The 24,370-nt window shown below is 49.6% G+C and overlaps 10 protein-coding genes across 11 annotated transcripts; 6 read left to right on the forward strand and 4 right to left on the reverse strand.

The window, feature by feature from the left end:
• Positions 1-66: 66 nt before the first annotated feature.
• Positions 67-18,835, forward strand: LOC107504569 (histone H2A type 1). Of its 2 annotated transcripts, XM_036235213.1 has the most exons (2): positions 67-485; positions 18,725-18,835. In XM_036235213.1, the coding sequence occupies exons 1-2, from the start codon at positions 108-110 to the stop codon at positions 18,731-18,733; spliced, it is 387 nt and encodes a 128-aa protein (XP_036091106.1). In that variant the 5' UTR covers positions 67-107; the 3' UTR covers positions 18,734-18,835. The 2 variants fall into 2 exon arrangements, with proteins under 2 accessions (XP_036091106.1, XP_015989374.1); XM_016133888.2 differs by lacking the exon at positions 18,725-18,835 and having other exon boundaries at positions 75-568.
• Positions 1,624-6,557, forward strand: LOC107504638. Its single transcript, XM_036235272.1, has 4 exons — positions 1,624-2,072; positions 4,060-4,374; positions 5,542-5,654; positions 6,081-6,557. Exons 1-4 carry the CDS (start codon positions 1,664-1,666, stop codon positions 6,513-6,515), a joined length of 1,272 nt encoding a protein of 423 aa, XP_036091165.1. The 5' UTR covers positions 1,624-1,663; the 3' UTR covers positions 6,516-6,557.
• On the forward strand, positions 4,045-4,431 carry LOC107504577 (histone H4). Its single transcript, XM_016133919.2, has one exon. It carries the CDS (start codon positions 4,068-4,070, stop codon positions 4,377-4,379), a length of 312 nt encoding a protein of 103 aa, XP_015989405.2. The 5' UTR covers positions 4,045-4,067; the 3' UTR covers positions 4,380-4,431.
• H1-5 (H1.5 linker histone, cluster member) lies at positions 9,460-10,322 on the forward strand. Its single transcript, XM_016131207.2, has one exon. The coding sequence runs from the start codon at positions 9,508-9,510 to the stop codon at positions 10,186-10,188; it is 681 nt and encodes a 226-aa protein (XP_015986693.2). The 5' UTR covers positions 9,460-9,507; the 3' UTR covers positions 10,189-10,322.
• On the reverse strand, positions 10,604-24,255 carry LOC107504101 (histone H2A type 1). Its single transcript, XM_016133123.2, has 2 exons — positions 24,220-24,255; positions 10,604-11,189 (listed from the first exon to the last, which is right to left on the reverse strand). Exons 1-2 carry the CDS (start codon positions 24,238-24,240, stop codon positions 10,818-10,820), a joined length of 393 nt encoding a protein of 130 aa, XP_015988609.1. The 5' UTR covers positions 24,241-24,255; the 3' UTR covers positions 10,604-10,817.
• LOC107504491 (histone H2B type 1-C/E/F/G/I) lies at positions 11,535-12,232 on the forward strand. The gene has a single exon (XM_016133731.2). It carries the CDS (start codon positions 11,535-11,537, stop codon positions 11,913-11,915), a length of 381 nt encoding a protein of 126 aa, XP_015989217.1. The 3' UTR covers positions 11,916-12,232.
• LOC107504433 (histone H2B type 1-K) lies at positions 17,588-18,049 on the reverse strand. Its single transcript, XM_016133623.2, has one exon. The coding sequence runs from the start codon at positions 18,022-18,024 to the stop codon at positions 17,644-17,646; it is 381 nt and encodes a 126-aa protein (XP_015989109.1). The 5' UTR covers positions 18,025-18,049; the 3' UTR covers positions 17,588-17,643.
• On the forward strand, positions 18,332-18,784 carry LOC107504401 (histone H2A type 1-H). The gene has a single exon (XM_016133560.2). The coding sequence runs from the start codon at positions 18,347-18,349 to the stop codon at positions 18,731-18,733; it is 387 nt and encodes a 128-aa protein (XP_015989046.1). The 5' UTR covers positions 18,332-18,346; the 3' UTR covers positions 18,734-18,784.
• LOC107504040 (histone H3.1) lies at positions 22,201-22,704 on the reverse strand. The gene has a single exon (XM_016133012.2). The coding sequence runs from the start codon at positions 22,669-22,671 to the stop codon at positions 22,261-22,263; it is 411 nt and encodes a 136-aa protein (XP_015988498.1). The 5' UTR covers positions 22,672-22,704; the 3' UTR covers positions 22,201-22,260.
• On the reverse strand, positions 23,291-24,255 carry LOC107504170 (histone H2A type 1). Its single transcript, XM_016133235.2, has one exon. The coding sequence runs from the start codon at positions 24,238-24,240 to the stop codon at positions 23,848-23,850; it is 393 nt and encodes a 130-aa protein (XP_015988721.1). The 5' UTR covers positions 24,241-24,255; the 3' UTR covers positions 23,291-23,847.
• Positions 24,256-24,370: the final 115 nt, after the last annotated feature.

Raw genomic sequence — 24,370 nt, forward strand, 5'->3', positions numbered from 1 at the left:
CGCATTCCTACACTATCTATAAAAGAGTTTCTTCAAACTACAAGATACAGTTCAACTATTTGTCCAGTTTTTCCTGTCCTACAGGACTTGGCTGGGACTTGACTGCCATGTCCGGACGCGGAAAGCAGGGCGGCAAGGCGCGCGCCAAGGCCAAGACGCGCTCGTCGCGGGCCGGGCTGCAGTTCCCCGTGGGCCGCGTGCACCGCCTGCTCCGCAAGGGCAACTACGCCGAGCGCGTGGGCGCCGGCGCGCCCGTGTACCTGGCGGCCGTGCTGGAGTACCTGACGGCCGAGATCCTGGAGCTGGCGGGCAACGCGGCGCGCGACAACAAGAAGACGCGCATCATCCCGCGCCACCTGCAGCTGGCCATCCGCAACGACGAGGAGCTCAACAAGCTGCTGGGCAAGGTGACGATCGCGCAGGGCGGCGTGCTGCCCAACATCCAGGCCGTGCTGCTGCCCAAGAAGACCGAGAGCCACCACAAGGCCAAGGGCAAGTAGACGCCTGCTTGTGTTCGCAGCAGCTCGGACGAGCCGAGTCCAAACCAAAGGCTCTTTTCAGAGCCACTCACGTTTTCACGAAAAGGGCTGCGTGTCCTCATTTAAGCCTCTGGTTAGAAACTGTCTCTACCCCGGTTGGCCGGTAGATGTCAGCACTTCCACACTCCATTTGAAAGTCACACTAAAACGCTAAGTGAAACGGATGCAGATACTTTGTTTCACAGATAATGAGGGCAATCGATACAGCCGGCCTCAGGGTTAGTGTGAGGAAAAGATGAATTAGATAACTATGCTTGGTCAAAGGTGGACATTTAGTTGCAAGTTGAGTTAGTGCCCCACAGGAATGTCTCCCTCGGCCTGTGTGGTATTGAGCGGATTTGCTTTGTATCTTCATGGCCCAACCGGTGACCTGCAATCCTCACGCCTCCCACCCCGCGGGGCCCTCCTCCCTGGTAAGCAGGAACGCATATCACTGTCTCCGGTCGTGTCCTTCAGGCCGAGATAACAGGCTTCAGCAGGACTTAAAAAATGCACAGTAATCCTGTACCATTTACAAGTCGGGATTTTTAACCCCATTTCACAGAAACCCAGTGAAACTGAAACCCAGTGGGAAGGCTTTACCATGAGGACGCTGTAGTGAGAGAAAAGTTAACGTTCATGTAGTTACAACAGCAAATGAAATTGGTGTAAATGGTCTTGGTGCGCTTCGAAAAAGTCTACAAAAACTTTTTTAAAGTCTCCAGAAGTTGAAATAGAGAAATAAAGCAATTGACTTGAAATTGGCCTTCCCAAACAGGAAGCTATAAATACTGTTGTCCAATCACATCTTGCGCGCGCCTTTTCAAAATGAAAGCCAGTTTCGGGTGTTAAACTTTTTATTCAGAAATCAAGACATATCGCTGTAATACTTTATGTTTAATTCTGCTGAGAAACGGCCCGAAGCCGGTAGGGGCCAGAGCGGGTTGAACCAGCAGCGGCTGGCGGGGCGGGTGGGAGGAAGAAGCCGATTTCCGGCTGCAGGCCCGGGGATCACGTGGCCGGGAAGCGCCCCGCGAGCCGTGGGGGACAGACGCCGGGGCCAATGGGAGCGGGGCTGGCGCTATATATACGGCCGGAGGGGCGGCCTCCCGGCCCCATCGGCCCGGCGCTCTCGGGAGGTCGCGATGGCTCGGACCAAGCAGACGGCGCGCAAGTCCACGGGCGGGAAGGCCCCGCGCAAGCAGCTGGCCACCAAGGCGGCCCGCAAGAGCGCGCCGGCCACGGGCGGCGTCAAGAAGCCGCACCGCTACCGGCCCGGCACGGTGGCGCTGCGCGAGATCCGCCGCTACCAGAAGTCCACGGAGCTGCTGATCCGCAAGCTGCCCTTCCAGCGCCTGGTGCGCGAGATCGCGCAGGACTTCAAGACCGACCTGCGCTTCCAGAGCTCGGCCGTCATGGCGCTGCAGGAGGCGTGCGAGGCGTACCTGGTGGGGCTGTTCGAGGACACCAACCTGTGCGCCATCCACGCCAAGCGCGTCACCATCATGCCCAAGGACATCCAGCTGGCGCGCCGCATCCGCGGCGAGCGGGCTTGAAGTGCGCGCTCGGTTCGAGCTTCCATCGCATCCAAAGGCTCTTTTCAGAGCCACTCCCGTCCTCACAGACAGGAGCTGTTACACTCGCCACCCGCTTGGCTGTTAGCAACGCGGTCTGGGCACCACTGACGGAAGTGGGGAAAGAGTTAACTCTGCCCGTTTTACTTTCTCAAGAAAAATGGCTGTCAATGCCTCCCCTGGCTCCCTTTGGAATAGTTACTCAGGGAAAGTGTTGCTTAACGGTGGTTACGAAGGCTACAATCTCAGTGATGGTACCGCTTGAACCCTTGACTATCCAAGTGTAAGGAACCCGTCCTCTGTTAAGTAGCTCTGCCAGCTAAGGAAGTTTGGGGCTCAGCATCTCATTTCCCCACGTTGGATCTGAGCCGTCGGACATCTCTTCTGGTTAGGTTTGTCCTCTGACATGTCCAAAGCTGGAGAGGCTGGTGTTTCCAGAGCATTTTCGTTGTTACCTTTCCCAGAGTTTAGCAGCAGCACCTGGTAACCAAGATACAGGTCTAAGTGTTCTCCTTCACTCCCACTCCAAGATCCTATATGAAATTAGCAAAGTAGCTGCCCCCTCCCCCATATTTGCTGGCTTTCTGGAACCTGGTCATGCAGAGCAGCATGAGGAGCTGACACAGGCTCTGTGCCAGCCATCAACACAGGCAGAAGGGCCCCGGAGATCGATCATCTGACTCCCCTGAAGTGGAAGCCATAGTGAGGCCATTGAGGGGCAGGGATTGCCCTAGCCCCGCGGAGGGCTTCCCTCTGATCCCTCACGCCTTACATAGTGACTGACTGCAGGGCCCATGTATATCAACACACACATGTGAAATAATAGCTTCAGGAGTGTTCCCCTCAATTCTGTGCAAATCTGCATTTTAAAACTTTAATAAATGTTGCCCTTTTTCTCTTCCAACGGAATATAGAGCCCTAGGGCAGGCTGAAGACTTTTTTTTGTTCTCTTTGCTGTTGTAACCCTAGAACAGAAAAGCCTGACGGGCTGCTCCTTGCATTCCAGCTGAGTGAGTGTTGCTGATTTGCTGTCTTTTGGACAGGAGAGAGCACCCCTCAGCCTCAGGCGTTCGCAGGGGTTCCTGCCTCCTGCATTCCTCACTCCTTCCCAGATGCTTTTTGTCACTTCTCTCACATGGCGAGTACATAGAATACCGACAACAATTATGGAAAGCTTTAGTTTCCAAAGTATTTTCACTTGTTTTTTTGTGTGCGATCCTGACCACAGCCTTCGGGGCTTAGGGTATTGTTACTCCATCTCTAGGTCTAGAAAAGTTTGTCCTTTCTAAAGGTACTTGAGTATTGGGGACAAAGTCAACAAAGATCTGTGCAGAATTCTTCTTCAATTTTTCCCGTCAATGTCTTACAGTTTTCTGAGTACAGGTCTTTCATTACCTTCGTTAGATTATTCTTAAATATTTTATTTCCTTTGACACAATCGTAAGTGGGATTGTTTTCTTACTTCCTCTGAGTTATTGGTGTGTAAAAATGAAACTGATTTGTGAATATTAATTTTGTATCCTGCTAATTACTGAATTCATTTATCAATTTTACTAGTTTTTAGTGAAATCTTTAGGGTTCTCTCTATATAGTATCATGTCATCTGCAAATAATGACAGTTTTACATCTTCCTTTCCACTCTGCATGCCATTCTTTCCTTGCTCGTTGTGGCTACGACTTTCCACTCTATGCCGAAGAAAAGTGGCGAGAGTGGGATCCTTGTTTTGTTCCTGAACTTCAATAGCTTTCAGCATTTCACCGCCGAGAATGATGATAGCTGATGGCTTGTCACATTTGGTAACTAGACGTCTTCCAAACCAAGGGGTTTCATTTAGCACCGCCCTTTCCGTTTTCCTGGAACTGTGTGCGGGGACTTGGTGAGCTGGCCTGTAGAGTTCCCAAACAGGTCCGCGGCTCCACTATATAAAAGGCTGCCTACAAAGTTCGGTAGCTTGCTTGTGTACCAGTTGCAAAAATGTCTGGTCGGGGCAAAGGCGGGAAGGGGCTCGGCAAGGGCGGCGCCAAGCGCCACCGAAAGGTGCTGCGCGACAACATCCAGGGCATCACCAAGCCCGCCATCCGCCGCCTGGCGCGGCGCGGCGGCGTCAAGCGCATCTCCGGGCTCATCTACGAGGAGACCCGCGGGGTGCTCAAGGTCTTCCTGGAGAACGTGATCCGGGACGCCGTCACCTACACGGAGCACGCCAAGCGCAAGACGGTCACGGCCATGGACGTGGTGTACGCGCTCAAGCGCCAGGGCCGCACGCTCTACGGCTTCGGGGGCTGAGTCTGAACCCCAGCTCGCTTTCTGCAGCAAAACCAAAGGCCCTTTTCAGGGCCGCCCACGCCCTCCCGGGAAGAGCTGTGCGCGGCGGTCTTTACCTTCCACGAAACTGCAGACCCAGTTGGTGGCTCCGCCACGACAGGCGATAGCCAGTCTGAGGAGTGACCCCGTAGCGGCGGCTCCTGCCGATACGGGAGGGAGACGGGTCCACATGCTGGTGACAGGAATAAGGAAGCCCGTGTGGTCCCAACTCCCCAGTGGAGGACGAAGCTCCCGAGTCCCCAGCTTTCTCCGGCTGCGTCGCTGCCCGCCCCCTTGTTCTCTGCAAGAGGCTCAAATCCAAGCCATAGTTCCGCCGAGGAGGCGGTTGGCAGTGACCCCGACCCTTCGATCGCCCCATCCCAGTTCGGTCTTGGCTTTGGGGGGAGTTCTTTAAATGTACAAATTGTGGAGCCTGCTATTATGGTGCAGCTGATTTCCCAGGGGAACCCAGAGCCATTAAAATAAACCACGCTGCTAGCAAAACGCTGAGTGTCACTTCCAAACCTATTTTCTCCGGGTGGCGTCAGGCAGGGTCGGCACACTTGGGCCTCACCCCGCCCTCAGGCATCGTGCTGAGTGTCGTCACCCCCAAATCCGGTGGGCTTGGTTTTAATGTAGCTAACTGGGCCCTGCTGGTTTCCATTCTCAGGCTGCTCGCCTCCCTAAGCCGGAGCTAGCACTTTGTAAGTTATCGTTCAATAGTCAGTGCTCTACCTCCGGTCTCTAACTTCCTCTGAGCCCAAGGGCCTAAGTTTGCATGTGTGAGAGAGGGGCGCCCTCCTGCGGTGACAGGCTCTCGCGCAGCTCCCGCCACGTCCCCGGCCTCCGCCTGCTCGCTCCCGCCGCCGACGCGTTGCGCGCGCTCCGCCTCCGGGCGCTGCCTCTGCTGCCTCAGGGGCTGGAGTGCTCCAAGCCTCCATATCAGGACCCAAAGTCCCATCTTGGTGCCGCCCACGTTATTTAAGAGGAAATCTAAGTTTTTTTCTTTTTTCTGAGGTCAGCTTCCTGAGTTCAAGTTAACATGGACTTTCCAAGATTCGCTTAGGAACTTAACCTATATAGCTTCCTACAAAAAGTACCACCCGCCCCTCCCTATCTCCAGCATGTCCTTCACCTACTACAGTGGCAAAACCTCCGGTGACTCAAATCTACAACGCTTGTTTTGACACCTTTAGCGACAGCCGGGATCATTTGCCAGTGTCCATTACGTTGGCGCTAGTGTGTAGAGTAGAACAGGTACGACACTGCCCGAACGCCATCGTCACCTTTTACAGAGAAAGGGCTGATCCTTTTCCGAACAAGGTTTTTGAGCAATTTTTAAGCATGCTCAAGTTTGAGACCAACGCCTACGATCAATGCCACGGATCCTTTTCAGCTTCATCAAACTATGTTCGTCAAGATTTCAATCATTTCACCTTTTTATTTAAAGCTGTGCATGGCATTTTCAGTTTTCTAGACATTTTCTTAAGGATTTCTGATGCTTCCTAGCGATAAACCGGGAAGATCGAAGTAGAGGCGGGGAAAATACTTACCTTCCTTAGAGGAGCCAACCGAGGACTAATTTGTTGGCTAGGGGAGGAGTAGGGCGGGTCTGGGGTGCGGTCCAATCGGGGCCCGGGGATCTCTCTATAAGTAGTGGGATCGCTGGGTCATTCTCATTAGTTAAGTAGTTTTCGCTACTTTGTCATGGCTCGTACGAAGCAGACGGCGCGCAAGTCCACGGGCGGGAAGGCCCCGCGCAAGCAGCTGGCCACCAAGGCGGCCCGCAAGAGCGCGCCGGCCACGGGCGGCGTCAAGAAGCCGCACCGCTACCGGCCCGGCACGGTGGCGCTGCGCGAGATCCGCCGCTACCAGAAGTCCACGGAGCTGCTGATCCGCAAGCTGCCCTTCCAGCGCCTGGTGCGCGAGATCGCGCAGGACTTCAAGACCGACCTGCGCTTCCAGAGCTCGGCCGTCATGGCGCTGCAGGAGGCGTGCGAGGCGTACCTGGTGGGGCTGTTCGAGGACACCAACCTGTGCGCCATCCACGCCAAGCGCGTCACCATCATGCCCAAGGACATCCAGCTGGCGCGCCGCATCCGCGGCGAGAGGGCCTGAGTCTCGGCTGCCCGCTCGTCTCCAAAGGCTCTTTTTAGAGCCCCTCAGTTTTCCGAAAAAGATCTGTTGCTCCTACAGAGAACACGGGAGTCCCATATGAAAGTTCACATGTGCCCACGAGAAGCGATCGTGGCTACGTGCTGACAGCCCCACCACTGTATACTGGGAGGATGGGCGACGCCGGTTGGTTCCGTGCATCCTGTGAACCTCGGGCGACAAACCCTGCCCTGTTTCGGCTCCGTGAGCATCCGTTTCTGTATAGGCGTTCGTTCTTTAAACGACTGTCATCTTAAATTGGACACTCGGCTAAGAAGCACCAGGACAAGGGCTGCAAGAGGGTTTAGAATCTCGCTAGCTTTTCTGTTTGGGTGTAGCGTTTACAAAGTATACTCTGGGCTTTGCCTGAGTGGGAACTGGGCAGCGATGACCTGAAGGCTGTCATTTGTAAAATGAGCTCTCAATAGCTCTGAAAACCTATTGTTTGCCCAAGTGTTTTAAAACGTGCTTGTCTCTAACATTGGAGTTTCATAATTTTTTTTTTCCAAATAGAGACTCAGACTAGGAATTACATCTGAGATGTCATTTTAAAGCTATCCCCTTTCTCTACATATACAGTACTGGTTTTTCTGACCAAACTTGGCTCTATTTTGTCCAAAATTTCCAGCACTTGAGAGTTCCCTCCTGTGCTTTTCGAATATGACTATGAGTGCTACTTACCTTGTGGGCACACATCCTAACTCCAGGAGGTAGCAGAGGTACATGAAGGCCGTTTCCTCTGGAGCCTTTGCAGGCAGGCCCCACCTGGGGCCTTCCTTGCCTTTCCAGTTCTGGATTTGCTCTTCCAGAGCACTTATATCTGAACTATTGGCTCCTTGTAAAGCTTTTTGAAGTCTCAGAATTGATTCAGTACAAAGTCTAATGGAGCCAGAAGCCTCTTCCTACAGAGTAGTTTGGAGCTTGCTCCTTTAATGGCTGTCGGGTATGGAGATAGCATGATGTTGCCTCTCTGACCTTCAGAGATTGTCCTCTTCTCCACCTTCTAGGGTTTTTCCATCGTTATAGACCCAAGACTAGGTGGTCTACATTCAATTATTAACTGTATGACCTTTGGTAAGTTACCCATCCTCTTTTTTGGACTTAGCATGTATAGCTGTAAAATGTGGCAAATTAGTTAAAATCTGTAGAGCATCCTTAGATTACTTCTTGGCATTTAGTAAATGCTCGGTGTACATCAGCTCCTATTGTTACACTTCTCTCCTGTGCCTTAAGCATGGAAGGTTTTCCCACCGTATCTTGGAAAAGTTTTGTGATTGGAACAGTGGTAAATGATGAGTTAGAACACTTTCCTGTTAAGATCGCCTTTTCTTTAGTTCTTGTTTTGCATTGTTTTAAAAGAGGCAAGCTTGTAGCAGCATACCACGATCTATGTCTACGTGAATGAGTTTGAAACACAGCAAAGGGCCAGGGAGTAAATATTTTAGGTTTTACTGGCCATATATGGATTCTGTCACACTTTTTCTAACACAGTCTAAAAATCTAAAACCCACTTCTACCTTGAGGGCCATACAAAAACAGGCCACTGACCATATTTGGCCATTGTTGGCTATAGTTTCAACTCCAGAAACAAGAGAAGTGTGTTGGCTACTTCCCTACAGTGTTTTGGAGGGGACAACTAAGTACTAATGGTTGCATTAGAGGTCAAAATCATCATTCGATCTCCCCTATCATCCAGGCTAGGCACGAAATCCTGCCCATTTACTGCACTGCCTCCCAAATAAATAGCAAACATCTCTATCCTCCATTCTAACCTCATGGCCCTTGACTCAGTTCCCTTGGATGTTTTCCTGAATTTAGTTCAGGAAATTATAAATCTACCATTCTTATAGTCAGTAACCCATTATATTTCTAAATACAGTTCCATCTTCACTTAAACACAGTAATATCCACATCGATGTGTCCTTTCTGCTTACAGAAGTGTTTATGCTGGTGAAACTTGTTAAATATTGACGAAGATAAGGAGTTCGAATAAGAACACTAAGAAAAGAACCTTGACAACCTGACGGAGTCCCGTGGCAGCTAAACAGTGGTTTGTGCTTTTGAGAACTACTGCAATCCCTTGAATAATTTTTAGCAGGTCTCAGAGTTTAAAAAAAAAACCAACACTATCTGAGCTACATTTCTTATCCTTATTTTAATGGCTTTGCCTAGAAACTAAAGAGAGAATGCATCTCAATAAAAAACATATCAAATTTAAGTTCGAATTTGAATCCAGGTCGTTCGGTCCTGAAGCCAAAGCAATTTCTATTCCTCCTGCTGCAAGGCAGGAGTCACTGTGGCAGCTGAAGGTTTCCAAGCTACAAACTACCTCTCTCTAAAGACATTGGCAGTGAACACTCCTAGGAAGCAGGACCTGTTTTTAAAGTAAGGTCTACATGACTGATGTGGGGATGTAGGCAACCAGCCACCCGTGTGTTACTTGCTACAGTTAGAAACAAAGTTTATGCTGAAACCAAGGAGCCTAGTGCCTTTTCTCTCCAAAAGAATCAAACACCAGACTTAGACACAGGCCTTTTAAATATATTCACTTGATACTTTGTAGAAATTTATTGCAAGATGCAGCTAAATAGCCCGTTGCCCTAAACCCGGTGGATTCCTATGGAAAGCTGAAGGGATTTTAAAAAATATTTTTGATCTGTTGTTCGGGATTCGTGAAAACTCAGACAAGTGTGTGAACCTGGAGGCTGTTTCCCACCTTGACAGCTTCAAAGCATCAAATTCTGTACTATTGTTTTCAGCATTTAATCAGGTTTGGGAGACTAGGAAACACAGTTGTGAGAGTCCAGCGGGAGAGTCGGCTGCTTGAGGGCGGTGGATCCGACGCCCCACCAATCACAGCGCAGCCCCGGCTTATAAAAGCCCCGGCCGGAGGCCGGCAGCACTGCGAACTCTCTCTTTGCATTTTGGCTCTCTTCCTCTGGCACCTCCCTTCGCCATGTCGGAAACCGCTCCTGCCGAGACGGCCGCCCCAGCGCCGGTGGAGAAGTCCCCGGCCAAGAAGAAGGCGGCCAAGAAGGCGGCGGGCGGGGGCGCGGCCAAGCGCAAGGCGTCCGGGCCCCCGGTGTCCGAGCTCATCACCAAGGCCGTGGCCGCCTCCAAGGAGCGCAGCGGCGTGTCGCTGGCCGCGCTCAAGAAGGCGCTGGCGGCCGCCGGCTACGACGTGGAGAAGAACAACAGCCGCATCAAGCTGGGCCTCAAGAGCCTGGTGAGCAAGGGCACCCTGGTGCAGACCAAGGGCACCGGCGCCTCGGGCTCCTTCAAGCTCAACAAGAAGGCGGCCCCCGGCGAGGCCAAGCCCAAGGCCAAGAAGGGGGGCGCGGCCAAGCCCAGGAAGCCTACGGGATCTACCCCTAAGAAGCCCAAAAAGGCTGCAGGAGCCAAGAAAGCTGTAAAGAAGACTCCCAAGAAGGCGAAGAAGCCTGCGGCCGCTGGCGTCAAGAAAGTTGCCAAAAGCCCCAAGAAAACCAAGTCGGCCACCAAGCCCAAGAAGGCGGCCAAGAGCCCGGCCAAACCCAAGGCCGTGAAGCCCAAGGCGGCCAAGCCAAAAGCCGCGAAACCCAAGGCGGCCAAGCCGAAGGCTGCAAAGGCCAAGAAGGCGGCTCCGAAAAAGAAGTAGGAAGCTGGCCTTTTTCGAAAAGGCAACACAACCCAAAGGCTCTTTTCAGAGCCACCCAGAGAACTCCGGAAGCAGCTGTACACTGCCGCCCTGACGCTTTAACTGATGCTGCCGCTTGCAAACCACCCATTGCTTTCTAGTGCTTACGTTTTCAGCTTACTCTTTGGAGTTTAACTGAAAACGGACAAATGTACCTGAGTAACAAGGAGTTCCTACTCCCTACTTACTTTAAAGAAAGTATGGCATGGCTATATTTTTAATGGCCATTTTACTTTTCAACGTACCCTTCCCAATCTGCAAGAAAGCTCATTTTAAAAGCGCGCTCTTGACGTTTGACTTGTCAGCAGTGATCATTCAGCGATGCACCCGCCACCTGGTGGACAGTTTGTGAGCGCCTTAGCCAGGTTTGGAGCAGGTTGAGCACCCCATGGGAAGTGAGGTGGCTACAGGGTTTTGGAGGTAAATTCAGACAGAACCTCAACATAGATATAAGTTTTCTTTCACAATTCACACAGATGAAGTAGCAGCCTAGTAGTGCACCAGCTGTTCCATGGAAAGTTAAGTGGCTCTGAAAAGAGCCTTTGGTTTGGGCTCGGCTCGTCCGAGCTGCTGCGAACACAAGCAGGCGTCTACTTGCCCTTAGCCTTGTGGTGGCTCTCGGTCTTCTTGGGCAGCAGCACGGCCTGGATGTTGGGCAGCACGCCGCCCTGCGCGATCGTCACCTTGCCCAGCAGCTTGTTGAGCTCCTCGTCGTTGCGGATGGCCAGCTGCAGGTGGCGCGGGATGATGCGCGTCTTCTTGTTGTCGCGCGCCGCGTTGCCCGCCAGCTCCAGGATCTCGGCCGTCAGGTACTCCAGCACGGCCGCCAGGTACACGGGCGCGCCGGCGCCCACGCGCTCGGCGTAGTTGCCCTTGCGGAGCAGGCGGTGCACGCGGCCCACGGGGAACTGCAGCCCGGCCCGCGACGAGCGCGTCTTGGCCTTGGCGCGCGCCTTGCCGCCCTGCTTCCCGCGACCGGACATTTTGGGAGTAGGAAACACCCTGTCAATCGGACAAACGCAGGGACGGAGCTCTTTATAAATACTTTTAGGCGCGAAAAAGTAGGTGTGTCATTGCGCAAGATAGCAGATTCAACCTAACCAATGGAAACGGAAATTTGGGATCCCTGCGTTCTGATAGGGCAGAGCTAATTTTGTTGACGTCACTCTTAAAATCCACCAATCAGACACAGGTCTGTATTTTATCGCCTTATTTGCATGCGAGGTCTTATTTAAAAGGAACGCGGCGTGCTGTGCTCTCGTCATTTCTCTGCATTTTATCTTTCCTATTTTTCTGTCCTCCCGACCATGCCCGAGCCCGCCAAGTCTGCGCCCGCCCCGAAGAAGGGCTCCAAGAAGGCGGTGACCAAAGCGCAGAAGAAGGACGGCAAGAAGCGCAAGCGCAGCCGCAAGGAGAGCTACTCGGTGTACGTGTACAAGGTGCTGAAGCAGGTGCACCCCGACACGGGCATCTCGTCCAAGGCCATGGGCATCATGAACTCGTTCGTCAACGACATCTTCGAGCGCATCGCGGGCGAGGCGTCGCGCCTGGCGCACTACAACAAGCGCTCGACCATCACGTCGCGGGAGATCCAGACGGCCGTGCGCCTGCTGCTGCCCGGGGAGCTGGCCAAGCACGCCGTGTCCGAGGGCACCAAGGCCGTCACCAAGTACACCAGCTCCAAGTAGACGCGCGCCCGATCGCCCTTTGCACAGACTCCAAAGGCTCTTTTCAGAGCCACCCACCTTTTCCTAAGAGAACTGTCATTCACTTATATTGGGTGTTATCTATTTGCGGCCAAGAAACAATATTCTTTTCGGTCTTGTTACTAACTGTCCACCACAATGTAGCACCTGATGCTCAACGCTGATACATTTTTACATGGGTCTATGTAAATGACTAGATTTATTTTGTTATCAGATGAATGTAGTAACGACTAATCTTTTTCTCAAAATAATCCAATTGGCTTTTAAAATGTCAACCTTGCAAAAGATATAATATCGCTTTGAGCAACCTATTAATTTTAAGGTGTACCTTATTAAGCACGTGACACAGTAAGAAATGTGGAAATCGTCTTATTCGCTTATGGTTTTTTAGAGGGAGTGGAGCGGTGCTGGTTCTTCCCTCTATCTGAGTTTTGATTTCCCAAATATTAGAAAGGCAGAAGTCAAAAAAGTGGAAGTGAGAACCCAATTCAAATTACAGCATCAATCGGCTGCATGTTTGCCCGGGACAGACGACCCAGGCTCTGCGAGGGTAGTTTAATAAATCACTCGTTTGCCCTTGCCATTCTGTCCTAAATGGAGAATTCTGGGTTTTGTAGGAGGAACTTTCATTTTACCCACTTTGTTGCTCTGATTGAGATTCTTTTGAGCAGAGATTAGGTTTTTTCTCTACCTTGCTTGTGAAATCTGCTTCATGATTTCTCTCTGTGTCTCTTGCATGTATTGTTTCTCTACTAGTTCTATGACATTTAAAAAGAAAATTAGAAAGTAGAACACAAGAGTCATTTCTACCCTGAGTTCAGAAAGTCAAAACTCATCTCTCCATTTTAACCCCTTAGGAATGGCATACATATTTAAAGCTGTTTCGATCTTTGCCTGTGTTAGTGTGGAAATGCTCCCATGTTGAATTGTGTTTGCCGAAGGTTACCGATGATGCCCTTTATCCCATTACGGTATTCCAGTAGCTCCACAAGTCCTCTCCTAGGTGTTTACATGAGAACATTCTGCACACGTGCAACTGAGAAATACAAGAATGGACCAGTACTATTTTTAATAGCAAAGTACTAGAAGCAAGCACATGTTCATAGCCAAATGAATAAATGCATATTGAGGTGTATTCATACAATGGAATAACACAGAGAAAATGATTGAAATACACAGCACTTGGTTGAATTTCAGAAACATAAATTTCAAAAGTTTCGTGGTATCATTTTATAATGCTCAAAAATAAAGCCCAATTATCTATTATTTAACCATATGTTATTTAATAGATAGCTTCATGAATAAATGTTTTAAAATATTAAGCAGTAGATCTCTCCGTGATAGGACAAAAAAATGGAGAAAAGCTCAGAGGTAAATATAAGTATTATAAAACAAGTTACAAGCATCGACTGCTGTCATAAGGAAATCTCAAAAATGAGACCCCCGAACCTGATAGTATTTCTCTAGATCGTATTAGTTTCTTCTAGAGAGTCGGAAAAAAGGCTGATAGAGGCCATCAAAAGGACACACACATACATTCAGAAAACTCAGGATTTGGACCACAATTAAATCAGCAGCCAAATTCCTCCAGCTCTTGTGAACTGTTCATTCAGCTTCTCACAAAATCTTTGTGACAACTCTCCTTGAATCCTTTTGGAAGATAAATTATACATTTTTACCATATCTTCTCTCCTGCCACCATCTCTCTGGAGACATTTGAGGACAGTAAATTCAACACACATTTTAAAAATCACTATCTTTCAAAGCACATGTGCTTTTGATCCTGTCTATTCATCCATCTATGCAGATAAGTGGCAGCTAGTTCTGCTATTGTTTTGTTTTACAGAATGAGGGAATCAGCAAATAAAATCCAAGAGAGGAAATAGGAAGATGGTTCAGACAGGAAGTTATCTAGGCACATGTATATCCTGGCCTAGAGAATGTGTGTGTGCGTGCGTGCGTGGGTGCTTGCGTGTGTGTGTGTTTGTATCAGGGACTGCCCAGATGACAGGTAACTATCAGCAGGGAAGACATCTAGATGAATATGGAGGAGGGGGCGGCTAAAATCTTCGGAATGGAGAGAAACATGTGGCCCCTCTGTACAAGGTTCGCATATCAGGTCCGTTACACGCCAATGTTTAGAAAGTTAAAATTCCTAAAAGGGGAAAAAAGAACTCTCAAAGATAGATATTGTGGGTTACTTCCACTTCGGTGAGCCAGGCATAATTAATCTTGCCTGATTTATGCCATTGCTGATCAGCCTTGGGAAACTGGGTTTGCGCTAATCCAAACCAGTATGTCACTTGTTTCACATTGGATTGTATAAGCTGGCAGCTCCAATAATTCACATGATTTGCCCCAAATAACTTTTTGTCAATATTTTTACCTAATTAACAATTTATAGAACAGAAAGAAACAGATTATAGCATAGACATAGATGAGAAAATCTGACCCTAAAGGACAATTTTTCCAAGTTGTGTCACGTGAGTAGACTGATGCTCTATTCCATGCTTGCTGGCTGGGCATTGTGGGTACTTCAATGGGCCTGTGATTCTCTTTATTGTCTGCAAAATGGGGACAATAGTAAGGTTCTTGTTTTCTCAGAAGGAATTTATGGGATGGTGCACACTGACTCCGCACACGTTCCTTGGGCCTCGATGAGGCGCACGCATAAAAGTTATTATGAAAAAGGTATTATGTAAATTTTATTCTTTCAACAAAATCATTGATTAATTATTAAACAGATTGAGAAATAAAAGTAAGATGACTTTATAAATGTTCTACCACAATGTGAGTTTCTCTGAGTTATATATTTTCATATTTCCTGAGTTAGGCGTATAATAGTGGTTCAATTAAACAGTACGTTAATTAAACCAATGTTTTCCTAGATCTGTATCAAGTATCACAGGGGCATGGGAAATTAATGTGGACTATTTATATGTGGACTTTGGTGTTTAATGTTGAAACAGACTGGAAAGATATTCTTTGTTACTCTCCTTAAATCTAATTAAATAGCAGTTCATTAAAACTTCACTAAAATTTGCTAATCCCCCCACATCCTACCCCTTTTCAAATTTATAACAAGGGAACAGGCCTCAAGCTCAACCTAATAGACAGCAACAACATATAGCTGGAATTGAATACGATCATTTTTCTTTCTGTCTTTTTTTTTTAATATTGTTGCAGTTATTTTCTGTTTAAGATCAGAGGTAGAGAAATTTCACCAGGGCAATGATGTAACGTTGTCATTTAAAATACATTGATTTCATGTTCTAAAGGGTATATTTAAAGAAAAATATTAAGTAGATAATAGTTTAGATTACACTCAGACACAGACAGAAGAAAAAAATGGTAAAAGTGGAATTCACACGACTGAAGTCTGAACAATACGGAATAAAATAATAAATACAGTGTCACAAAACAGTAAATGACAAAATGTGATTGTTCTATTTTTACATAAATTGCACATCTATGTATGTTATATCCATGTGTAATTATATATTATAAATATAATACAAATTATATTATTATATAGCATGTAATTAATATTACATAGTATGTTAAACTGCACTTAATATTAACTGCTATATGACTCTGGAGGGAATAAATATTATTCCAGAATGTGACAATCTGGGAAAGTTTCTTGGAAGAGGACAATATGGTTCTACTATAGAAGAAAAGATTGTTAAGATTTAATTGATATATTAGCAACTAAATATGTTGTGTAACACATTAGTCCAAAACTCAGCAGTTTAAGATGGCAAACACATCTTATGTCACAGAGTGTGAGGACCAGGCAGCAGCTGGGGGCATCTTGTTCAAGTTCTCTCTTGAGGTTGTGGTCAATGAAAGCTTTACTGGGACTTAAACCTGCAAGGTCCAAGAAGAGGGTCCCTCCCAATGCAAATGCAGTCGGCTGGACACCTGAGTTCACCATGTGAGACTCTCTAGGGTCACTCAGGCCAAAGGCTGGCATCCTTCCTCTGGAGCAAGTGATCTGAGAGAGCAGGAGTGATCAAGATGGAAGTCTCTTCTCTCACCTTGGAAGTCACCTACCATCTCTTCTGCCACATCCTGTTGATCAAGCCTGCAACAGTGTGGGAAGGACTCCACAGGGACACGTAGATCAAAAGGGGGGCACCCTCGGTGCCATTTTAGAAGCTGCATCCCACACCTGGCAGGGAACACTGTGCCTCTCAACCCTCCTAGCATTGCCTGGGGAATTTCAAATATCCCTGGTGCCCAGGCACCTCTCCCAGTCAATTAAATCAGAATCTCTGGGGCAGGCCTAGGTAGTGAGATACACACACACACACACTTCCATCAGCAATCCTGATGCGTGATTAAGCTGGGAATCACAGGATACAAGAGGAGTGAGAAACTAGGGACAGACAACTTATCAAGTGAGAGTGCTCATTTCTTTATTATTATTATGTGAATAAAAAATAGCCATAAGGTGCATTGCAGGAAATAATTGCTCTTTGGGAGCCTAGTAGTATTAGTTCATTTCTTCGCTGCATAAGTGATAGTACTAACTTTATATTCAATATTGATTGATGTAGTAAAGAAATGGGTGAATATTAGGCCCCCATAAATATTCTAATCATGTTAGCCACATTTTCCAGCCCAGAGGGAACAGTCACAGGCTTTGTCTGCAGAGTTGGCTTAACTCTCTGTCCTTTGCTCCCTTAGCTCATAAATTTAGCCTAAATTCCGTGCTTTTATTCCCACAACCTATCTAAGGCCTCCTGTTTTTTAATAGGAAAAGATTGAGTAGTAGCTAGAAAAACAGTAAAGGTGTTGGGACTTAAGATCTTATCTGATGGTCTAGGATCCAAGGGACTTGTCTTTCCACACTGATTCCTGGAAAAGCCATGTCAGCTGTCAGAGGCCCGCACAGGGAAGACGCGCAGCCCCCGGAAGCTGCTGCCCCCCTGCTTCACGGTGCGGAAGGACTGCATGGCACTTAGAATTTGCCCCTTATTACGGAAGGAAAAAAGGTGCGGTGGAAGGAGATGAGCTGTGCCACTGACTTGGAGGAGGGCGGAGGTGCAGGTGGGCGCAAAGCACCGGGAGAAAAATGCGAACTGCGGGCCGGGCAGCGGGCCGCAGCGGTTCTGATGCCCAGCCGGTGCGGAGCGGTGACTCTTCGCTGCTAAACTCCCCGGCCCCACTTCATTTCAAACCGTAGGTCTAGAGAGGTACACGGAAGGCACATCCCAGCACTGACGTTACAAAATAAGCGAAAGGAAACACAACCTGGGAGTTTCCCCGAAACCATTTGATGTGATATTTATGCAGCACGGGGGAGGGGAGCTGCAAATGGTGTGAGCTGCGGAGGGAGTCGACGTTCAGCTAACATGATTCTTACAACAGCTAGGCAATCTTTTCAACCTTAAAATGCATCTGAAGTTTTCGAGTGAATAACGAATTCATTTACTCAGCTGGAGGGTCATCAGCATGCAATCGAGTCTGGATGTGGGAAGAAAGCATCATTTTAAATATCATTTTGGGTTTTTGATGTCTGTAATACCTTAATACCTTTTTAAAAACAAAACCACGTGGGAATTCAGAACAAAATAAGAATTTACGAAATCAAATTAAAAACTACAAGCTGCCTACCTCTTAAGCAGTATGAGTGCCAGTTCTCTCTGGAAAACGTGAGTGGCTCTGAAAAGAGCCTTTGGGTTAGAGGTGCCTGCACAGGCACTTACTTGGCGCTGGTGTACTTGGTGACGGCCTTGGTGCCCTCGGACACGGCGTGCTTGGCCAGCTCCCCGGGCAGCAGCAGGCGCACGGCCGTCTGGATCTCCCGCGACGTGATGGTCGAGCGCTTGTTGTAGTGCGCCAGGCGCGACGCCTCGCCCGCGATGCGCTCGAAGATGTCGTTGACGAACGAGTTCATGATGCCCATGGCCTTGGACGAGATGCCCGTGTCGGGGTGCACCTGCTTCAGCACCTTGTACACGTACACCGAGTAGCTCTCCTTGCGGCTGCGCTTGCGCTTCTTGCCGTCCTTCTTCTGCGCCTTGGTCACCGCCTTCTTGGAGCCCTTCTTCGGGGCGGGCGCCGACTTGGCGGGCTCGGGCATGGTCGGCAGGAGCCACGCGGGACGACACGGGCCACCACAGCGAGGACGAGTGGGACGAGTGCGGGCGCCCTCGGTTCGCAGCCTCTTAAAGGACGCGCTGAATAAGGTCGCGTCCGATTGGTGGCGAATCCTGGCCACGTCACCGGTCGTCGTCGTCCAGTCGATTAGGCGTCTTTCGAACGCAGGAGCCCATTGGCTTCGGTGAAAGCGCTTGCGTCTGGGCCAATGGCGCGCGTTCGCTTTCGCGCCCGGCACCGACTATAAAGAGCGCGGCTGCGGGCGGCCGAGCCAGAGCTCAGTCGGGCGAGCGGCGTCCTGCATCATGTCGGGCCGCGGGAAGCAGGGCGGCAAGGCGCGCGCCAAGGCCAAGACGCGCTCGTCGCGGGCCGGGCTGCAGTTCCCCGTGGGCCGCGTGCACCGCCTGCTCCGCAAGGGCAACTACGCCGAGCGCGTGGGCGCCGGCGCGCCCGTGTACCTGGCGGCCGTGCTGGAGTACCTGACGGCCGAGATCCTGGAGCTGGCGGGCAACGCGGCGCGCGACAACAAGAAGACGCGCATCATCCCGCGCCACCTGCAGCTGGCCATCCGCAACGACGAGGAGCTCAACAAGCTGCTGGGCAAGGTGACGATCGCGCAGGGCGGCGTGCTGCCCAACATCCAGGCCGTGCTGCTGCCCAAGAAGACCGAGAGCCACCACAAGGCCAAGTAAGGACCTGGTTTGGAAATGAGCAAATAAAAAGGCTCTTTTCAGAGCCACTTCCATAGTCATAAAAAAGGCAGCACGACCTGTTGCATTTTTTTTAAAAAGCCAGTTCGTCTTGAGTGTTCTCTATAACTGAATTGGTCACCTCCTTTTCCGCATTTCAGAATTGGCATTTAGATGCCTTTGCAAGCAAGTTGACAATTTATGCTTTGTTTAAATAGACTAATTTCAGAGACATTTATTCTAGAAGATCATTAAGGTGACTTCACATGGTTACCCAGGTCCATACTGGAAATTAGCTATGGCTTAAAAGTGAGTTTTCATCCAAAGCATTTATTTCTTGAGGGGGACACACAGGTAGTTTTACTGTACACAGACAACCAGTGTTTGTCAGCAGGAAGGTGGCAAATTTAACTTTCAAGGAATTTGTTTTGAGTATATTTGTTGGGAGCTGCGCCCTTGGTCTCTCAAGCCCTCAGGCTGTGAGAACCAAACCTATGATAAACAAGTCTTTCCGAGAACTGGCTGACCACCGAAGGTGCTGATAGGCTCCTGCTCTCCCCCCCACCTCGTACTTCCCCCTGTCCTTACCGCTCCTCACACCACCAGCTGACCAATCATATTGCAACAAGTACCCTTTGCCTGCCCCCCTTTGTTCTTGCTGTATAAATATGCTTGTTAACCAAAAATAAAATTTGAGGCTTGATCAGAACACTGTCTTGCCTCCGCTCCTTTTTCTCCGCCCGTTTTTCTTTACAGGCTGGGTCTTCCTCGCCCCCACGAATAACAAGTCCCGCGGGTCGGGACATATATTTACTCTAAAGTACTTGAACATATTAATTCTTAGTACTATGTGATTCTACAAAGTAGCGCACGGCTGAAGTAGACGTCCTCATGCAGTAGTCAAGCCTGGAGCTGACAAACTCCTGGATGCTGCTACGTGGGTTCCAAAATCACCAATGATAGAGACCTACAGTTTGAAAAGTATGAACATCTCTTCTGAAAAAGCCAGAGGCTGTTTCGAGAATAGAGAGGTCATAGATTCTAGTATGTTTTACATATTTCTATACTGGCATAGCAAGGTCCTTTTATTCTAGGCTTTGAAGGAAAAATAGAACCTTTATGCCTCTTACCAGTTTGCTATTCAAGGAATGCAGGCTCAAAGACTTTCTTCTGTTTCCTCTTTCACTAAATAACAATGTCTTTATGGTTTTGACAAATAATTATTTCCCACCTAGGTACCCTGCATTAAGGATAGGTTGGTAAGACACTGCTTGTCTGAAAGAAACTCAGTCTAGTGCGGAGTGACACACACAAGCAAACAAACACAACATAGCAAGACAAGCTGACACAGGACACGGCAGGGGAGCACAGAGGAGGAGCAAGATCTCCGAGAGAGAAGCTCTGGTCCGAGGATTCCAGGAAAGTAGACACTGGAGCTCAGAGCATCACCAGACTCAGGGCTGTCATATGTCATATGGAAATGGCAGGTTCAACATTGTCAGTGAGACAGAGGTTAAAAGAGAAGGAACCAGAAAGGATGTGCGGCCACTCCTTTGCTTTAAAGACTTATATACGAAGGCCCCCAATCCTGAGTTCAGATATGCATATTCATCTGCTACTTTCTGAAATCCTTGTATATCTCCAGGAAAGAGCGTGAGTGTCCCAGACTGATCATCACTGCCACTTCGTTGGAGATCTCTGACCTAGTACTTGGATCACCATTTACTTATTAACAAATGGCCTGGTGTCATTGAATATTGTTTTTGTGTGCCATTCCTAGAGCGAACTCAACCTTTTGGGGTGATGAAAGCATGTTGAAAGTCAGAAAGACCTTTTGGAGGTGGAGCCAGCCAGACTGTCGCTGGCCTTTCAGCGCAAGGAGTGTTTTGAGAGACACGGATTATCTATGTCCGCATAATTAGAACTACTCACTACCCCTGAATAAAATCTTCATGCAATCAGGACTGAAAGATTAATTTGAGAAGCATATTGACAGCATATTTCCATGACAGGGTGCCTTTCCTAGCCAGCAAGAGTTTCGATCACTGTATACAGGGTCATGTCTGTTGTGGGCCCTTCTGGGCTGATCAATAGCTTAGTTCCCCAACCTGGAAGGAAAGAAGGCACTGTTATCCACTCAAGAATGCCAGTCTATTTAGAAATTAGCTTAGATTGAATCAGGAGGGTGTGTGTGTGTGTGTGTGTGTGTGTCTGTGTAAGGGCACTTCTTCCCTCCAAATATTTTTATCTTTCTTTCCAGAGGAAGGCTGATTCCTGAGAGGGAATTTTGCTTAAGGTATAATTCGAATAAAAAGCATTTTAATTTAATAACATTAACATCAACCTAAATTTTATATGTCATAATTACAGGTCCTTCTTCCCACGTACCCACTCCCAGGAAGGTGATACACATGACCATGACCAGATGGCTTAAGATTTGCAGTAATGACCTTATATACTTTTTTTTTTAAGTATTAAGAATGTAAGAAAGTTCTTTTCACTTGCTTCACAAACTCGAGTAAAGGCAGAAAAGACACAAAGTACACAACCCAATTTGTCAGGTAGTCTCCTTGAATGCTTAGATGAGGAAAATATTGCTTTCCATTTTCTGTATTGAAGAAAAAGGAAACACCAGTTGTACACAAGTTGGCAGTAGGTATAAACTGAGGCACTAGCCTACCAAGAGAAATGAAGAAAGGCACTTGTCAGGAATTAACTGCCAGGTGCGACCTCTGCTGCAGGACCTATAACATTAAAATCCAAGTAATTGAGCATAGTTTTTCGTATTTAGAAAACCACAAATACCAGAATGATCGCAAGGACGATCATTTTCAGCAAGCGTGCATGTGTCTCTTGAAAGAGCTGAGTTGGATGGGTGCTGGAAAAGCCTAACACCTGTGTCTGCCCCTCACGCAACTGTGCACCGTGGACTCCTGGAAGCTGGCAAACGCGACAGAAAGGCTACTTTGCTCATTTATCAAATCTTGGAGTGGGTGTGAAGGAGAGTGAACACTCAGACTTTAATCCTGTAGCCATACAAGGTGCTGGTACACAATTGTGAAAGACAACTCTCGAAAAGAAAAATGCTCAGTGGAAATGCCAGTCTACCTTGAAACGCACATAGGAGTGCAGAGTGAATAACAGATGGTGCGTAAACGAAATGGGGGAGGTGCTACCAACCACACCTCACCCAGCGGAAGAGCTAATTTCCTGTGGGCCAATTCTTGGCACCTGGATAGTCAAGGGTTCAAGCGGTACCATCACTGAGATTGTAGCCTTCGTAACCACCGTTAAGCAACACTTTCCCTGAGTAACTATTCCAAAGGGAGCCAGGGGAGGCATTGACAGCCATTTTTCTTGAGAAAGTAAAACGGGCAGAGTTAACTCTTTCCCCACTTCCGTCAGTGGTGCCCAGACCGCGTTGCTAACAGCCAAGCGGGTGGCGAGTGTAACAGCTCCTGTCTGTGAGGACGGGAGTGGCTCTGAAAAGAGCCTTTGGATGCGATGGAAGCTCGAACCGAGCGCGCACTTCAAGCCCGCTCGCCGCGGATGCGGCGCGCCAGCTGGATGTCCTTGGGCATGATGGTGACGCGCTTGGCGTGGATGGCGCACAGGTTGGTGTCCTCGAACAGCCCCACCAGGTACGCCTCGCACGCCTCCTGCAGCGCCATGACGGCCGAGCTCTGGAAGCGCAGGTCGGTCTTGAAGTCCTGCGCGATCTCGCGCACCAGGCGCTGGAAGGGCAGCTTGCGGATCAGCAGCTCCGTGGACTTCTGGTAGCGGCGGATCTCGCGCAGCGCCACCGTGCCGGGCCGGTAGCGGTGCGGCTTCTTGACGCCGCCCGTGGCCGGCGCGCTCTTGCGGGCCGCCTTGGTGGCCAGCTGCTTGCGCGGGGCCTTCCCGCCCGTGGACTTGCGCGCCGTCTGCTTGGTCCGAGCCATCGCGACCTCCCGAGAGCGCCGGGCCGATGGGGCCGGGAGGCCGCCCCTCCGGCCGTATATATAGCGCCAGCCCCGCTCCCATTGGCCCCGGCGTCTGTCCCCCACGGCTCGCGGGGGCCGCTTCCCGGCCACGTGATCCCTGGGCCTGCAGCCGGAAATCGGCTTCTTCCTCCCACCCGCCCCGCCAGCCGCTGCTGGTTCAACCCGCTCTCGCCCCTACCGGCTTCGGGCCGTTTCTCGGCAGAATTAAACATAAAGTATTACAGCGATATGTCTTGATTTCTGAATAAAAAGTTTAACACCCGAAACTGGCTTTCATTTTGAAAAGGCGCGCGCAAGATGTGATTGGACAACAGTATTTATAGCTTCCTGTTTGGGAAGGCCAATTTCAAGTCAATTGCTCCATTTCTCTATTTAAAGTTCTAGAGATTTCTAAAAAGTTTTTGTAGACTTTTTCGAAGCGCACCAAGACCATTTACACCAATTTCATTTGCTATTGTAACTACATGAACATTAACTTTTCTCTCAGTACAGCGTCCTCATGGTAAAGCCTTCTCACTGGGTTTCAGTTTCACTGGGTTTCTGTGAAAGGGGGTTAAAAATCCCGACTTGTAAATGGTACAGGATTACTGTGCATTTTTTAAGTCCTGCTGAAGCCTGTTATCTCGGCCTGAAGGACACGACCGGAGACAGTGATATGCGTTCCTGCTTACCAGGGAGGAGGGCCCCGCGGGGTGGGAGGCGTGAGGATTGCAGGCAGCGAGGCCATTAAGATGTAAAACAAATCCTCTCAACAGCCTGGAGGGTGGTTTCATTGCTTTGTGGGGCACTAACTCGATTTACATCTGAATGTTTACCTTTGACCAAACATTGTTCACTTTTTCTCCCATTAACCCTGAGGCCAGCTGCACGGATTGCCTTAATTACCTGTGAAACAAAGTATCTCTGTAACCGTTTCACTTGGCGGATGGTAACTGTTATAACTCAAACGGAAGGGCGGTTTCGCGTTAAGGAGTGTGGAAGTGCTGACACCTAGCGGCCAACTTGGGTAAAGAGTTTCCAACCGGAGGCTTAAATGAGGACGCGCAGCCCTTTCAGTGAAAACGTGGGTGGCTCTGAAAAGAGCCTTTGGTTTGGACTCGGCTCGTCCGAGCTGCTGCGAACACAAGCAGGCGTCTACTTGCCCTTGGCCTTGTGGTGGCTCTCGGTCTTCTTGGGCAGCAGCACGGCCTGGATGTTGGGCAGCACGCCGCCCTGCGCGATCGTCACCTTGCCCAGCAGCTTGTTGAGCTCCTCGTCGTTGCGGATGGCCAGCTGCAGGTGGCGCGGGATGATGCGCGTCTTCTTGTTGTCGCGCGCCGCGTTGCCCGCCAGCTCCAGGATCTCGGCCGTCAGGTACTCCAGCACGGCCGCCAGGTACACGGGCGCGCCGGCGCCCACGCGCTCGGCGTAGTTGCCCTTGCGGAGCAGGCGGTGCACGCGGCCCACGGGGAACTGCAGCCCGGCCCGCGACGAGCGCGTCTTGGCCTTGGCGCGCGCCTTGCCGCCCTGCTTCCCGCGGCCCGACATGATGCAGGACGCCGCTCGCCCGACTGAGCTCTGGCTCGGCCGCCCGCAGCCGCGCTCTTTATAGTCGGTGCCGGGCGCGAAAGCGAACGCGCGCCATTGGCCCAGACGCAAGCGCTTTCACCGAAGCCAA

Source organism: Rousettus aegyptiacus, unplaced genomic scaffold, assembly GCF_014176215.1.
Source record: "Rousettus aegyptiacus isolate mRouAeg1 unplaced genomic scaffold, mRouAeg1.p scaffold_m13_p_17, whole genome shotgun sequence".
NCBI lineage: Eukaryota > Metazoa > Chordata > Mammalia > Chiroptera > Pteropodidae > Rousettus > Rousettus aegyptiacus.

Coding starts and splice junctions, on each gene's coding strand:
- LOC107504040 (XM_016133012.2), bottom strand. CDS start 22,671: ATGGCTCGGACCAAGCAGACGGCGCGCAAGTCCACGGGCGGGAAGGCC.
- LOC107504569 (XM_016133888.2), top strand. CDS start 108: ATGTCCGGACGCGGAAAGCAGGGCGGCAAGGCGCGCGCCAAGGCCAAG.
- LOC107504170 (XM_016133235.2), bottom strand. CDS start 24,240: ATGTCGGGCCGCGGGAAGCAGGGCGGCAAGGCGCGCGCCAAGGCCAAG.
- LOC107504577 (XM_016133919.2), top strand. CDS start 4,068: ATGTCTGGTCGGGGCAAAGGCGGGAAGGGGCTCGGCAAGGGCGGCGCC.
- LOC107504638 (XM_036235272.1), top strand. CDS start 1,664: ATGGCTCGGACCAAGCAGACGGCGCGCAAGTCCACGGGCGGGAAGGCC. Junction 4,375..5,541: donor CACGCTCTACGGCTTCGGGG/GCTGAGTCTGAA, acceptor CACCTACTACAG/TGGCAAAACCTCCGGTGACT. Junction 5,655..6,080: donor TAGTGTGTAGAGTAGAACAG/GTACGACACTGC, acceptor CATTCTCATTAG/TTAAGTAGTTTTCGCTACTT.
- LOC107504433 (XM_016133623.2), bottom strand. CDS start 18,024: ATGCCCGAGCCCGCCAAGTCGGCGCCCGCCCCGAAGAAGGGCTCCAAG.
- H1-5 (XM_016131207.2), top strand. CDS start 9,508: ATGTCGGAAACCGCTCCTGCCGAGACGGCCGCCCCAGCGCCGGTGGAG.
- LOC107504101 (XM_016133123.2), bottom strand. CDS start 24,240: ATGTCGGGCCGCGGGAAGCAG. Junction 11,190..24,219: donor TGTCGGGCCGCGGGAAGCAG/GGCGGCAAGGCG, acceptor CGCGGGAAGCAG/GGCGGCAAGGCGCGCGCCAA.
- LOC107504491 (XM_016133731.2), top strand. CDS start 11,535: ATGCCCGAGCCCGCCAAGTCTGCGCCCGCCCCGAAGAAGGGCTCCAAG.
- LOC107504401 (XM_016133560.2), top strand. CDS start 18,347: ATGTCGGGCCGCGGGAAGCAGGGCGGCAAGGCGCGCGCCAAGGCCAAG.